Source organism: Meriones unguiculatus, chromosome 1 (genome assembly GCF_030254825.1).
Source record: "Meriones unguiculatus strain TT.TT164.6M chromosome 1, Bangor_MerUng_6.1, whole genome shotgun sequence".
Lineage (NCBI taxonomy): Eukaryota > Metazoa > Chordata > Mammalia > Rodentia > Muridae > Meriones > Meriones unguiculatus.
The window spans coordinates 54,990,001-55,005,780 of record NC_083349.1 but is presented as its reverse complement, the minus strand read 5'-3'; the positions used below and the strand labels follow the sequence as shown (position 1 = coordinate 55,005,780).

General features: G+C 44.8%; 1 protein-coding gene across 1 annotated transcript in view; it reads left to right on the top strand.

Annotated features, from left to right (window-relative positions):
* The first annotated feature begins 2,726 nt into the window (after window positions 1–2,726).
* Pdlim1 (PDZ and LIM domain 1) overlaps window positions 2,727–15,780 on the top strand; it is a 44,998-nt gene continuing 31,944 nt past the window's right edge. The window contains exon 1 of the mRNA XM_021633095.2: window positions 2,727–2,999. Coding sequence (XP_021488770.1) covers window positions 2,904–2,999 — 96 coding nt within the window. The 5' untranslated portion in view covers window positions 2,727–2,903. The remainder of the gene's footprint in view (window positions 3,000–15,780) is intronic.

Below are 15,780 nucleotides of genomic sequence, written 5' to 3'. Positions count from 1 at the left end.
CCAAAGGTCAGGGGGGTAAATTTAGGCTTTTGTCACCACACCTGACCACTGAGTTTGAACCCCAAAACTTAATAAGGGAGGAGAGAACTGACTCCAATAAGTTGTTCTCTGACCTCCACAGGCTGTGGTATGCGTATGATTTCACACACACACACAAACACACGTGTGTAATATTATAATAAATTGTTATCTGAGTTGTTGAACTTGAGTTTCATAAGAAATTGTACAATTAATGTTTGGTTGGAATGAGGACAGAATTCCCAACATTTTCTGAAGTGTCCCAAGATGCATCCTTGTCATTTTGTGCTATGCCATGGTGCAAAGTGGTATTCTTGGCACTGACAAATATAAAATCAAAATATCCATCACCTCTGAAAAATGGTGAAGCTACTTAATGTCCTGTCATATCAAATATTCAGCCAGGAAATAATTCTCTATGTAAAAATAAAAACAAGCACATCTGCCTCATAGGTAGCAGGTAAGTTTGCTTTTGTCAATAATAGGTAGTAAAGTATGTATATACCAAAGAATAAAATTTTTTGTGTATGTTCCTGTTGGGGGGGTACATACGTGTGGGTGCAGTATGTATGAGCATGCATTTGGAGGTCAGAGGACAACCTTGGTACACTCTGCTTTTTGTCTGAGACAGTCTTTCATTGGCCTAGAATTTCACCAAGCTGACCAGGGCACTTCCAATCTATCCTGCAGTGGCTGTGATTTCACTGTCTCTGAGCTCAGCCATTCCTCAGTGAGTTCTGGGGATCAAATTCAGGTTCTCACTCATTTCAGTTAAACATTTTGGTGACTGAGTCATTGCCCTAATTCTTCCTTTTTTTTTTTTTAAGATTTTTCTTCTTTCTTTTTTTTCTTCTTCCTTTCTTTCCTTCCTTCCTTCTTCCTTCCTTCCTTTCCTCCTCTATTTGCATGTACACCTGCGCAGTAGAGGGTATAGATGGTTGTGAGCCACCATGTGGTTGCTGGGATTTGAACTCAGTACCTCTGGAAGAGCAGACAGTGCTTTTAACTGTTGAGCCATCTCTCCAGCCCACCCTAATTCTTTAAAATAAATGGACTTATGTTTCTTAGTAACTGTTTGGTGTAAATATCTATTTTACATACCTATATACTTGAGGCAAATTTTTTTCCTGGGTGAAAAGGAGTTGGAAAAAGTTTAAGGTTTAGTCTAGAAAACCAGGATGAACTTGATTTCTAAAATGAGAAAATCAGGGGCTGGAGAGATGGCTTAGCAGTTAAGAGCATTGGCTGTTCTTCCAGAGGTTCCCGCTTCAATTCCTAGTACCCACATGACAGCTCACAGCTGTCTGTAACTCCAGCATCAGGGGCTCTGACACTCTCACACAGACACACACTGTGGGATGGTGATGTGAATCCACATATAAATAAAGCATTTTGGAAAAAAAAAAGAGCTGGGTGAAAGACAAGATGATCCTTTCATGTGTAAATTTGTGCTCAGAACTCCCCAGAAGGCTGTCCAGGATGTCAAGGACACGAAGAGAGTAGCCTCTTTACAAATTCATTCAACCTGGGTCCAGTTTCCAGAATGAATTGGAACCAGGAAAACTGTGGTATTCAGAAGGGGTCAGTGGTCCTAAGGTTGGCTAATGTATGATGTCCATGAAGTGATCGTTCTGGCCTGGGAACACGGCAGTGAGCAGTTGCCAGATAAACGCTTCTGCACTTGAAACTGGTGCTTCGGAATGTGAGTGGGATTACCAAATAAGTAAACAATAGACTACACAGAGACAGGAAGAAAACTAAGGCAGGGAAGGTAAAGGTGGTCTAGAGAGAACGTTTAAACGGCTCTCAGAAATGTCCTCATTAAGAAGATGTAATCTGCTCAAAACAAAAACAAAGCAAAACAAAACAAACAAAAGCCTTGGGATGTCCCTCTAGGGGAAAGTTATTCCTGAAGAAGGCCTGGTGGCAACCCTCTGAGTAGGAGGCCTATGTGGCCAAAGTAGGAGGAGATTCTGGGGGTAGCCTTAGAGGCATTTAAGGGGTTGGGTTTTTACTCAGGATGAGGAATCAGTCCTTGGACAGCATGGTTTGAGAATGTGCTTTGCAGTTCGCAGCAGAAGCTGTTAGGAAGCTTTGAACCTGGAGTTTCCCCTCACCGCTTGCCAGGCCTTAGTCCACCCCGGACTTCAAGACTGAATTGTTGAGAAAGTCAGAACCTACCTCCCGTTCTAACTCCAATCTGGAGGAGAGATTTCTAGGAAAGTCGTGGAGCCTAATTATATGGCCCCTCTCCGTTATGATCCCATTAGCATTGGAAAACTTCCAGGGTCTCCCAAGGAGCCTGGGAAGTGATTCAGTAGCAACCCCAGGTTGTTGTATAGCCTTAGGGGTTTCTTTTAACCTCAGGCAGCCTCAAAGTGGGACTAGAGAGCCTTCTAACAGCGTCGTGTGAGATCGCCTGAAGGCACTTCTTAAACCTCTCTACGGGTTCCAAAAAGCAAAAGTGCAAACGGCTCATCCCTTTCCGACTTTTTGCAAAGCACGCTGCGTGGGTTTGTAGGGTCCACTGTCGGTGGGAACACGGCTCAGGTCTCACCTAGCGCTCACGTCTGGATGGGAGAAGCCTTGAGGCTGTGGGGAGGGCGGGAGGAGGTTCGGGGCTGCTGGGCGGAGCCGCAGAGCGGGACTCCGCGACCGCAGTCTGGCAGTGTCCTACCGGCCCATTGGGAGTGGAGGCGCGGGCCGGGCGGGGCTGCAATGACAAGGCCGGGGCGGATCTGTCCCCGCCCTCACTCACGTCCTCGCCCGCGCCGGGATCTCCCAACTCGCGCTGCGCGCTCTTTTCTCCGACAGCTGCTCCGGGAGCCCTGCGAGCCGAGCTGCTCAGTGCCTAGCCGGTGTGTCCCCTCCGACTGTGCCTAGCGATGACCACCCAGCAGATCGTTCTCCAGGGCCCGGGACCTTGGGGTTTCCGCCTCGTGGGCGGCAAGGACTTCGAGCAACCTCTCGCCATTTCCCGGGTAAGAGTGTCTTGGGACGCGCGTGGGAACGGGGCGCTCCCGAGGGCTGGCGGCGCGCTGCGACCCGAGGGAAGTCGGGGAGGCTGGAGCCCGGAGGGGATGGCGGTGGGGCACATCCAGGTGTGCTGTGCGCCGAGCGCTCTGTGCCATCCGCCGCCCCTTCCCCGCCGCCGCGCTCCGTGGCGAACGGGCTCTGTGTGTGCCGACCCAAGACCAACGACAGTTTTCCTCTTGGGCCCCGGAAGCGTGGAGAGGCGCGGCACGCAGACAAGCTTTGTGCCGGGCGCGGAGACCCGGGGCTCCGCACACCCCGCTCTTCACCGTGGAGGAGTTGGGGAGAGCTGATTGGCCGCAGGAGAAAGTCCTGGAAGGAGTTCCCTGGAACGCTAGTGGGATTCGCCTAGCTAACAACTGAAGCAACTATTTCACACTCAGCGGATTTGACCCCACGGCTGCCTCTCAGCTCCGTAATGCCTTTCACAGGAGTTGGGAACTAACCCCAGATAAACCTTCGTAGTCTCGCCCTGACTAAGGTGGTTAGATCATCTTCCTGCCCTCCAGGTTATCCGCGATAAACCCATTACTTCTGAGGAAGAGCGGTTCCAACTGTGCGTGATGGTGATGGCTGAAAACTTCTCAGCTGGGTCTCAGACTGCGAGACCTGTGACCCATAGACGAAATGTAACTCCCTGTGAGACTCAGGCTCAGTATTTGGAGGGCCACACTTTAGCCTTGTATCCGGCCAAACACAAGGAATGTGTCCCATGGAGAGAGAATAGTTGTGTGTGTGTGTGTCTGTGTGTGTCTGTGTGTGTGTGTGTGTGTGTGTGTGTGCTGGGGGTTGGGGTTGTCAACTTAAGTATCTTGATTCAGGAGAGTAAAACCCAGCAGTGCCTGGCCTAGTGGGACCACGTTTCATTCTTTGGTATATTTGACGACTGAAGCTGACCTTGTCTCCCCAGTCGTAAATATCTTTTTTTTTCCCCCTTGGAGGAGTTCTGGAATGGACATAGAAGTGAAAGATCCTGATGGGTCCTCTTGGCTTATGGCTATGCCTCCAGCCGCTGGAGGAATTAGACAGGAGTTGTGGTAACACCCAGCCTCCCCTTGCCCTTTCTGCCTGCCACAGTGCCACTCAGGTTTTCTAACAGGTGGGCCTGGCCCATCAAGGGGTTCTTTGACCATTCTACTCTAAATAAGCAGGCAGCACAGTTTTAAGACTGGGTCTTCCACTTGCTCATCTTGTCTTCCAGAAATTTCTTTGTTGTTGGAGACCTGAGCTGTTTTTCCGGCCTCCAGCCAGACTTCTTAAGCATGGTAACTATGCCTTAACCAAACTGGACATCTTCCCCCAGGCCTGGCCCAGGACTGCACCTGACCGTGCCCAGTGTGTCTGTCAGACAGAATACAAATGCTTTCCCGTGGAGGGCACTGCCTCTGCACATTTAGAATTGGTTACCTCATGGTCCAGTTGTGTCTGTAATTAACCTGTCAGCCTTCTCAACTACCGAGACATGTCCTTTTTAAGCAGGGGAGGGTGTATTGGCAGTCTGCTAAAAGAATAGTCAGGGCTTGTCATTTTGGCTGCTTCAAAAAGTCTTTTTTATTGTTTTTTTTTTTTTGTGTTTGTTTTTGTTTTTCAAGACAGGGTTTTTCTGTGTAGCCTTGGCTGTTCTGGACTCACTTTGTAGACCAGGTTGGCTTTGAACTCACAGAGATCTGCCTGCCTCTGCCTTCCTGAGCGCTGGGATTACAAGCGTGTCGCTTCTAAAAGTCTTAGTGCCAGCTGGGACTACAGCTCAGTTGCTTTCAGCCCAGCGTAGACATGAAGATGGTGTGGTGTGGGAAACGCACCGAATCTATCGTTTTGGATCTTCAGGTATTAATTTTACTCTCTTCTTTTTTTGGGATAGAATCTCGAGTATCTCAGGATGGTTTTGAACTCTGTATGTAGCCAAGGATGACTCTGAACTTCTGACCCTCCTGCCTCTCATCTCCTGAGTGCTGGGATGTATGCCACATGGCAGGTTTGTGCACTACTGAGGACTGAACCCAGACATCATGAATGTTAGGCAATCACTCTACCAACTGAGCTATATCCCTAGTCCCCGATTCCTGGTTACTTTGGGCTCCACGCTCCCCTTGAATGGGTGCACATCGTATGCCTGTGTAAACTCCTCAGAGGGGACCTTAGTGGCTACAGCTCTGGAGGGAAAGCTAATCTTCATTATGACTTTGACAAGAATTTTAATTGAAAAGTGAAAGGGCCTCAGAGACATTGATATTGCAGTACTTTCACTTGTCTTTTCACCTTATGACTTGGGGATGAGAAAGTGGTTGTCATAAAGAGACTGTGGCATGGGTGGTCTAGGGTGTGAGGTGGGGTCTGGAGTTTAGTTCTTATCCAAGCTGTGCCTAAGGTAAGCACCCAGAGTTTATTTTTTCAATCAGTGCAGTAGTAACAGCAGCCCTTGGCTACCAGTTGAAGAATGTAGAGTGCTCTGTAAACAGTGAATAATGGCGATGTGTGAGCCTTGGCAAAGAGCTCCACCCACTTTCTGGGCGGATATAGCTCGCTAGTACGTTTTTTGTGTAAGTAGACTTGCAGTCTCCACACCAAAGCAAGCTATAAAACTAGGCAGGGAGAGGAGTGCCTCTAATTTAAATAACCATGTTTGCTTTCTCTTGCATGAATTATTCTGGTATTGGCTCCAGTCTTTTGTTAAAGTGCTAAAGCTGAATAGAACTCCATAGTTCTATTCTATGTGTTTTGGAGATACTGTTTTTGTTTTTTTTCTAGAAGCATTTCCACCGATTATAAAATGAACACCTGTACTGTCACACCCCAGTCAGGATATGCAGTGTTGGTGGTACATAGGAGCTCGGTGATATAGCCCTGACATCCAATAGTTACTCTGTGCTTTTCTTCATAGTTTTACTGACTAAATAGGCATCCTAAACACTAGATGCTGAATTTTGCCTGTTTTTAAAGAGACTTACATAGGGCATTTTATATGCATTGCATGTGTGGCTTCTATTACTCCTTTGTGCTTTCATCTATGTTACTGTGAGAAATCCAAGACTCACAGTGCAAATTACTAGCTATAAATGGACATAAACTAGTTTTTTTTTCCCTATCTAGTATCTCATTTAAGGCTCCTGTCTTTAACATAGTATTTAACTGCTCTCTAAAGTATTTTTCAGCAGCCCTATATGTGTGTTTGTGGGTGTGTGTGTTTTCCCTCCCCTAGTAATTTCTTATTTCCTCTTGTAGCTTTCAAGGGAAACCTTCAGAGAGTCCAGTCATGCTGAAATTGCTTTCTGTTGGGCTGTGTTGACTGTTTTTCTCTCAGGCAACCAAGCAAAGACAGGAAGAGGTGGGGCCAGAGATAAGGGAGATGCTCTGAGTTTAGCTGCCACTTACTTGCCCCTTGAGTCCTGGGGAACCCTTTGCTGAGAGCCTGTGGTTTATAGTAAGTGCCTGTGCCCTTGGTTCAAGGACCCCAAGGGAATGCTTAATAATGGCTACTCTGTAGCTGAAAGGTCTTTTCTCATTTTCAAGAGGGCCATTTCCAGATTCAACTAGATTTTTACATCATGTCTTCAAGGTTGGAAGAGCAGGGCTCCTCAGTCAAGCTATAAAAAGACAATTTCTGTATCCATTCCTCAGTTGAGGGACATCTGGGTTGTTTCCAGATTCTGGCTATTATGAATAGAGCTGCTATGAACATGGTTGTGCAAATGTCCTTGTATACGTGAGCATATTTTGGATATATGTCTAGGAGTGGTATAGCTGAATCTTGAGGTAGCACTATTCCTAATTTTCTGAGAAAGCACCAGATTGATTTCCAAAGTGGTTTTACAAAGTTACATTCCCACCAGCAATGGAGGAGGGTTCCCCTTTCTCCACATCCTCTCCAGCATGTGTTGTAACTTGAATTTTTGATCTTAGCCATTCTGATGGGTGTGAGGTAAAATCTCAGGGTAGTTTCAATTTGCATTTTCCTGATGACTAAGGATGTTGAGCATTTCTTTAAGTGTTTCTCTGCCATTCGATATTCCTCTATTGAGAATTTTCTGTTTAGCTCTGATTGTGGTACATTTACACAAAGTAATAGTACTCAGCAATTAAAAACAAGGAAATCATTGAAACTTGCAGGCAGATGGTGGGAACTAGTAAACATCATCCTGAGTGAGGTATTCCAGAAGTAGAAAGACACACAGGGTATATATACTCACTTATAAGTCGATATTAGTCATATAATATAGGATAATCATACTAAAATCTGTACACCTGAAGGAGGACCCTGGGTAAGATGATCAGTCCTCATTCAGAAAGGCAAATGGGGTGGACACTGGAAGAAGGAGAAAACAGGGAACAGGATAGGAGTTTACCACAGAGGGCCTCTGAAAGACTCTACCTAGCAGGGTGTCCAAGCAGATGCTGAGACTCATAGCCAAACTTATAAGTTATAAACTTAAACTTATAAAAGAACAGGGAGATGAAAGACCTTGAGGGGACAGGAGCTCCCCAAGGAGAACAACAGAACCAAAAAATTTGGGCCCAGGGGTCTTTTCTGAGACTGATACTCCAAATAAGGACCATGCATGGAGATAACCTAGAACCCTTGCACAGATGTAGTCCATGGCAGCTTAGTGTCCAAGTGGGTTCCCTAGTAAGGGAAACGGGGGCTGTCTCTGACATGAACTTAGTGGCTGGCTCTTTGATCACCTTCCCCTGAGGGGGGAACAGCCTTACCAGGCCACAGAGGAAGACAATGCAGCCAGTCCTGATGAGACCTGATAGGCTAGGGTCAGATGGAATGGGAGGAGGACCTCCCCTATCAGTGGACTAGGGAAGGGCATGGGAGGAGATGAGGGAGGGAGGGTTGGATTGGGAGGAAATGAGGGAGGCTGCTACAGCTGGGATACAAAGTAAATTGCAATTAATAAAAAAAAAATTAATTAAAAAAAAGACAAGTCTAAAACTTCCTGGTGTGTATTGAAGCACCCTGAGCTGCATGCCTGCATTGTGTGCAGTAAATCACCTCAGAAGCTTAGCCACGCCAGCTGATCAAGGCTGACCTGGGGAGAAGGGAGGCAGATAAAGCCAAGAAAATGTACCTGAGGCAGAAGCTGGAGTCTCCCTTCCTCAGCCTCTAGGATACTGACCGTGAAGGTTAATATTCTTTCTAAAATTAAGTTCTGATTTTTTTTAATTTTAAAATTAGTTTTATTATTTTATCATAGAGGCATTTTGCCTGCATGTATGCATTTGCACCGTGTGTATGCCTTGTATCAGTGAGGGTAAGAAGAGGGTGTTGGAGGCCCAGGAACTAGAGTTACGGGTGGTTATGAGCTGCCATGTGGGTGCTGGGAATCAAACCCAGGTCCTCTGCAAGGACAATAAGTGCTTTTAACTACTGAGCCTAGTCTCCAGCTCCAAGCTGATTAATTTTGATGAAGAACAAAGCAGGGACAATAGCTTTCAGATAATAAATCTGGGGTGGTACTTTCCCAGGCTGATCAGGACTGGGAAAGGCACCCAGTGGTTGCTGTGTGCCAGGCCGGGCTAGGGCTGACTTCCAAGCCGACTACTTTCCTCCAGGCCATGCCTTGCTGATGTTCTCTGGAGGAGTGAAAGGCCTGTATCCTTTATTTTGTGTAGACGGGGAAGTACAAGTATCTGCAGGTTGGGTAATTTGTTTTCATTTACATTTAAAAAAAATGTTGACTCACCCACCTCTGAACTTCCTCGTAACAGAGTGATTAAGGCTGTAAATGCTCAGAAGTGCCTGTCTTATAAAATTAATTTTAAAAGTACGGCTTATTTTTAATGGGTCTCATGGAAAAAAACTGAGAAAGAAGAAGCTGAAGGGATGGGACCTGGTACTGTGTTCAGCCTGGGGATCCAAGCAGCGCTCCTATCCTAGGCAGCTCTGTAGGGGACCCTGTGACCCTGTGGAACTCATGTTCCTTCTCTATAAAGATAAATAAGATGATGAATGGCTCGTGGTTGGAGTGCTTGCTGCTCTTTTGGGACACCCGTGCCAGGTGGCTCACAATTGCCTGTAACTCCAGCTCCAGGGAACATCCTCTTCTGGCTTCCTTGGACACTAGCACACACACAGGCTGTGTGTTTGGGGGCTCTACATTTTAAAAAATGATGCTGAACAAGCAAAGCAGGTGTACTTATATCCTTTGAATACAGTGCCCGGCATCTCCAACTCCTATAGCATCACTTGTGCCTTCAACTGAAAATTGATTGAGAAAATATACTATAAATTCAGGAATATTTTCAGATGGACTTGTGTTGCGAATCATAAAAGTGTATATGTATATCCATGGGAAAGATCCATATAAGAAACATTTATTTTATCTACTTGCAGTAATCAGAATAGTTAAAACATGCATTGTAGGCCTTTTTTTATGAAAGAAACTATTCTAAGTATTTAATATCTTCTGTCAGTAAGTCTCATGGATACCTGGCGAGGTGGGTACATTGAAAAGTTTCATTTTACAGATAAGGACCCTGAAGCATGGAAATATTACTTGCCTGTGCCATACGCAGTGAGTGGGTAGGCCATGTAGCTCCAAGGGCCTGGATTCTTCAAAGTCAACTATTTTAATAACTACTAAATGCATTATGTTCTGCTCCGCATGTACTTGCATCACCGTCTTCCACATACTGTACAGCCCATGACCAAAGTGAATGCAGGACCGGCGAGCATTGCCAAGTAGGCTGCTGGGTAGCTTCCATCATTGTTCTGCTTCCTGATAAGCCATGGCAATGAATATTGTATTTCTAGTGGTGTTATTCAGTGAAGAACCCCAGGAAAACCAAATGCTGGTCCAGGCACCAGTGTGAAAAGTAGGATCCTCTTGGCTTCTTACCCTAGAGGCCTGGCTGGGGTGTCTGTGTCATTGACAGCAAGCTTTACTGAGAGCATCCTGAAAAGGAGCATGACTTCTTCTTGATTCTTTGGAAAGGCCCGAAGCTACAGGCTCACCTGGGAGAGGTTTTGTAAACCCTAGCAGACACTGAGGATGGAAGGGCAGAGGAGTTAAGGACAGGTTAGAGAAAGGTTTGTTTGGATGCTATCGGGGCATCTGGGTTTATTATGTTCATCATTGCAAATGAATATGACTAGATGCACTTGTGTCAGCTGAGCCAAGTTCAAGATGCAGTATGTGGGGTTTGAATAAGAATGGCCCCCATAAGCTTATATGTTTGAATGCTTAGATACCAGGGAATACTGGGATGTGTGGCTTTGTGGCAGGAAGTGTGTCACTGGGAATGGACTTGGAAGTTCCAAAAGCCTGTGCAGGCCTAGTGTCTCTCTCTGTCTTTCTCTGCTTTGTGGATCAGGATGTAGCTCTCAGAACTGCTCTAGCACCATGTGTGCCACCGTGCTGGACTAAACCTCTGTAAGTGTGAGCAAGCCCTCCATTAAATGCTTTCTTTTGTAAGAGTTGCGTTGGTCGTGGGGTCCTTTCACATCAGTGAGACAGTGACTAAGACAATCTACACAAGTCTGACACCAAAGAGTTAGTAATTTCTGTATGGCTCTGGAACCTTTATGATTTCTATACTGTTTTTAGCTGCATGGTGGGTGGAGTGGACACTCATCAGTCACAAGGTCTGTGAAGAACAGCACATTCCCTCCTTTGTACTAGCATAGGCACAAAAATCAACACACTGATCCTGTAAGAGGCCAGCTTATCAACAGTATTTCAGAGTGTCATTTCAGATGCTGTATCAAATTAATTAGCCTGTACAAGATCATATGATAAGGACATAGGTGTGACTTACATAAGATAATGATGCCTAAATGCACATGGATTAAATTCAGATGATGCAGAGATGATTTGCACTATTAGAAGTATTTTAAGCGTGCTCATACTTCCAAATCTAAAACACTACCCTAACCCTACAATTCTAGTCAGATGCTTAATAGAAATGAATCCATTTGAGTATCAAGAAACATGTTTGAGGACTTCCTTGTGGCAAATTTTCCAATAGCCCTGAATTAAATTTTTTTTCTTTTTGGATTTACTTATTTATTTTGTATGTATGAGGGTTTTGCTCTCATGTACGTATGTGCAACACAGGTATGCCTTGTACCCGTTGAGTTTAGAAAAGGATGTTGAACTGTGCTTGGGTCCCTCTGCAAGAACAGCAAGTGCTCTTAACTACTGAGACTCTGTCCTGCCCGGGTAGCCCTGATTTTTTAAATAATTCAGATGACTATTAACAAAAATAATGTGCAGGAAAATGCCAGTTGAGTCACAGGACAGAAAATCCCACAACAGGCTGGCAAAATGGCTCAGCAGAGAAAGGTCCAAAGTTAACCTAGAGTCTTAGATGTCAGAATTGGGACAAATAAATCTTGGCTGAAAGACTTGTAATCAACAACTTGTGTTGTTTTTCGAGGTTTGAGGTTTGAAAATTCACATTCAGGTTCTTTATTAGGTACATTTTTTTGTTTTGTTTTGTTTTGTTTTGGGGGGCGGGTTGTGGGGAGAATTCACTAGGCATTATCATGGCAGTTTGTGTTCTTGTCTGTGAGCGTGTTCTTGTCTGTGAGCGTGTTCTGCTTAGTAAGGTTACATGTGGTTGTTATAAAAGATTTAGAAGCTAGGCACCGAGGCTCAGGAGACTGAGGCAAGACTGCTGCAAGTTCAGAACCTTGAGCCACGTAGTAAGTTCCAGTCTAGCTCAAGCTGTAAGCGTGAGAGCCTGTCTGAAAGAGCGAGGGAACAACCTCAAATCTCTCAAAGAAGAAGGCCAAATGGAAAAGCGAGGGAAGGCAAAGGTAAAAGCCTTTCTCCATTTGTGCGTCATGGAGGCAAACACTGTCAGCACCTGCCTATAAAACTTCCCAGCCTGCTTTTCACGTAAGTTGCGTTTTCAGAGTTAATTAGTGTCTCATGGTGGGTTATTCATTATTCTGTATTTTCTGTCATAATTTTCTTTCAACAAATGAAGAATGAAAGACAGCTTGGTATCCTGGGGAAATGTATTTTTTGGCTTCAGCTGGATGTAGGTTCAAACCCTTGTCTTGCCTACTTCTTGTATGTTGGGGGCAGGTCGGCCCCTGAAAACTCAGCAGCTGTTAGTGAACTGAGAATAATAGTATTTACCTGTCAAGGTTATTGCAAGGATGGGTGGTGCAATGCTAGTTGCATAGCTCTCTGGATAACCCATAGCATACATCCAGTTAAGGCATACCGTTAAAGAAGTTTTGATGGTAGCTATCTTTATTATTATTTTTTTAAGTAATTAAAATATTTTTCTTTCAAACATTATTTTATATGTATGAGTATTGTTTTGCCCACATGTATATCTGTGTGCCTGGTGCTCTTGGGTCCCCAAGAACTAGAGATACAGATGGTTGTGAACTGCTGGTGTGGGTCTGGGAAGTCTAACCCTGGCGCTTTGGAAGAGCAGCCAGTGCTGTTAACCACTGAGCCATCTCGTCAGTCCCAAAGATTTATTTTATTTTTAATTATGTGTGTGTTTGTGTGTGAATATATATATGGTTGAGTGCAGGTACCCACAGAGTCTGGAAGATGGTGTCAGATCCCCATGTAGCTAGAGTTACAGGCAGCTGTGAGCTGTCTAACATTTGTGCTGCTAACTGTATTGTGGCCCTCTATATGTCCAGTATCTACTCTCAATCCAGGAGCCATCTCTCCAGCCCTGATACTGTTTCAAGTCCTTTAAGAACACCTTTCCAGCAACCTAATGAGATTGACACCATTGCCAATTTCATTTGGTCAGCGAAGGAACAGAAACAGCCAGAATAGTTTGCAAAAGTGAATGTTCGGGTTTTGGTTGTGGGTGGCAGTGATTAGGGCTGTTTTAAAACACGCATGGTTGTCATGGGCTTTTGGATGCTTGAGAATTGATATCTTACTGAGAAATTAGGGTATTCTCTTTACTGCCAGCTCTTTTACCTTTCTGTCTTCGGAATGGTGATAGCTCAGACCAAGAGAGCAGCGAGTCCCTCTGAACTTCCACCTCTGTGCACTGACAACTTCATTTTGCATTGTGCATGAAGGAAGTCTGGGTTAGGGTACAACCCATCCACAGACAGTCTACTTAATTGCCTCATTTCCTGGAGAAAGTGGTTGTAGGCGAACTGATAACATTCTGAAGTAGTATTGTTTCAGGCCAGCCTGTGTGTCCTCACGTGATGTTTGCGGCTTTGATGTGGCTTCAGGGTCTGGGTGGCAGCCTGGACTGACAAACTGCAAGCCAGGAGAGTCCCAGGGAGGAGCTCACATTCGGCATTTAAATGTGGCAGGTGGACTGCTTCAGTGTTGGCCCACCCCCAAATTAGACCTTCACGTTTTTACCTGGAAACCCTGACATAGCCGTTAGATCAAGAGACTGTGCCATTGCAACAGAACTTGAATTTCATGTTTTGTTAGTCCAGGGAATGCATCATTATTTATGCTTCCTTTCTCACTTTGTTCTCCATGAATTTAAGGCAGTTTACAATACCAGAAACACACAAGGACATACTTAAGAATTAACGAAATATTTGGAACATGGAAGCGGAAGCAGCAGTGTTCCAGGAACTTTATTGGTTTCTGTAATTGCACACTGAGTTTAGCTGTGAGTTTTGTGGCCAGGGCAAAAATGTGAACCATGATGCGTGAGTTGGACATATGGGCTGACATGCCTTTTATAATTCTTGACTTTAGGTCTTTCTCAGAGGTTGACCAACATTGATAGGGCTGTTTTGTCTCTTCCTCTCTCCCTGCTTGCCTTCTCTTCCTCTTTCTTCCTCCCTTTCTCCCCTTTTCTTCTGTCCTTACTTCTCTCCCTTCACCTCTTTTCTCCCCCCTTTCTTCCTCCCCCTCACTTTTTCTTTTCTCTTTCTCTGTGTGTGTGAGAGATAGAGACTATTCTAGTTGAAGCATCTTCAAAGGGCCTTCTATGTGCAGAAGTGTGAGTCTTTCAGGTTGTTTCTAGAGGACCTGGGCTTTTAGGTTTAACTATTTATTCTTTGTCTAGTAATTTAACTTCACCAGGGAGAAATTATGATAAGAAAAATAGTCAACATCCACTTTGAAGTTTCCCAATCCAGTGAACATTAGGCTTTGCAAGGAAACTTAAAAAGCAGAGATTAGGGGCTGAGGGTGTAGCCTATTGGCAAGAATGTGTACTTAACATGCCAGAGGCCCTGGGTTTGATCCCCAGGGCAAAATAAAGTAAAATGAATGAATGTGTGACTATTTCTGGATCCTTCTGTGTAGATGTGAGATGGCTTGAGGGCTCTGTGTATATTTTATTCCCTCGCTTCAGGGGATTTGGTAGCTAAGAGTTTGTGAGTCAGTGCTACACCCTTACAAATATGGTTTAGAACATTTGAGAGCTGGGTCAATTTCTGGCCCCATGTTTAGAAGCCAGTTTCGAGGGACAAGGTGAGTGGTGTTCTGTAACACTAAGGAAATTGACCTGCAAGCTGAGTTAAAACGAAAGCTAGAAAAGCAAGAAAATAGTTTTTTTTTTTCCTCTTCAAAGCAAGGGTGGGTGGTGGTGGTGGGGAATCTATGCCTCAGAACATTCAAAACAACTGACAGATGCTTAGCTGGAACTCTCACATCTATAATAGAGCAACAATTGATTTATCATCCAGTCTAGAACACTTATTTTTACTCCTTCTCCTCTTACAAGGTTTTCCTGGTAGCCCAGGCTAGCCTTGAATTCATTATGGATCCCAGAATGGCCTTCAACTTGGTTTGGGCATCCTGAGTTTTGGGGGTATAGGTGTGCACCTTCACTCCAGGATGGCTGGAACACTGAGAACAGAATGGGGTGCTTTCTATAGTTAAGAGGAAATAGGTTATTGACCTGGGCATCTGGTAGCTATGACGTATTTTTCTTTGGTTGAACCCAGGCCTTAGTCACCATGGAGTTCCACCTCAGCCCATCGTAAAGTGCTTTTTCATGTAATTGTGCCTTTTATAGCTTTTGAACTGAGCCTTCAGAACCAAACCCAGGAGGCAACATAAATGAGGCTGACCAAAGGGCCAAGTAGTAAGATGAATCACTGTATGAGTGATGACAAATGGCAGCTGATACTGGGTCTCTGTGCTAGGGGCTGTGGAGTATGATGGGGCTGTGGCTGAGTGGGTGGTATGTTTCTCATTTAGCGGACAGTCTCCTCAGTTGGGGAGGATTGTTGCCGTATGGAGATTGGAGCCCAGAACTGCCAGATTTTCCACAAGCTTAGAATCTGTGAGTTTATGTGAAATTCACCAATATGTGATTTAAATTAAAACTAATACAGAGCACCCTTGATTGTGGACCAGATTCAGCTGATGGACTTTGCTGTCAATTTCAAATGCAGAAGGTTAAAGGAACGCATGTATCCAGCTGCTAGTAGAACTTGGGTTTTAAGTAGGACCCTTCCAAAGATCCATTAATGCAGTGGTTTCAACCTTCCTAATGCTGTGACCCTTTCATATATGTTGTGGTGATTCCCAATCATAAAATTATTTCATTGCTACTTCATAACTGTAATTTTGCTATCTTTATGAATTGCAATATAAATATCCGATAGGCAGGATATCTGATATGTGACCCCTGTGAAAGGGTTGCTCAACCCCTATAGGGGTCATGACCTATAGGTTGAGAACTATTCCTCCAAGGGAACAGCTGGGGTAGGGGCTGAATGGGTGACCCCTGGAATGGGTTGTTTGAATTGTCTTGAATGTGTGCTGGCTACTTTTATGTCAGCTTGACACGAGTAAAGTTATCTGGGAG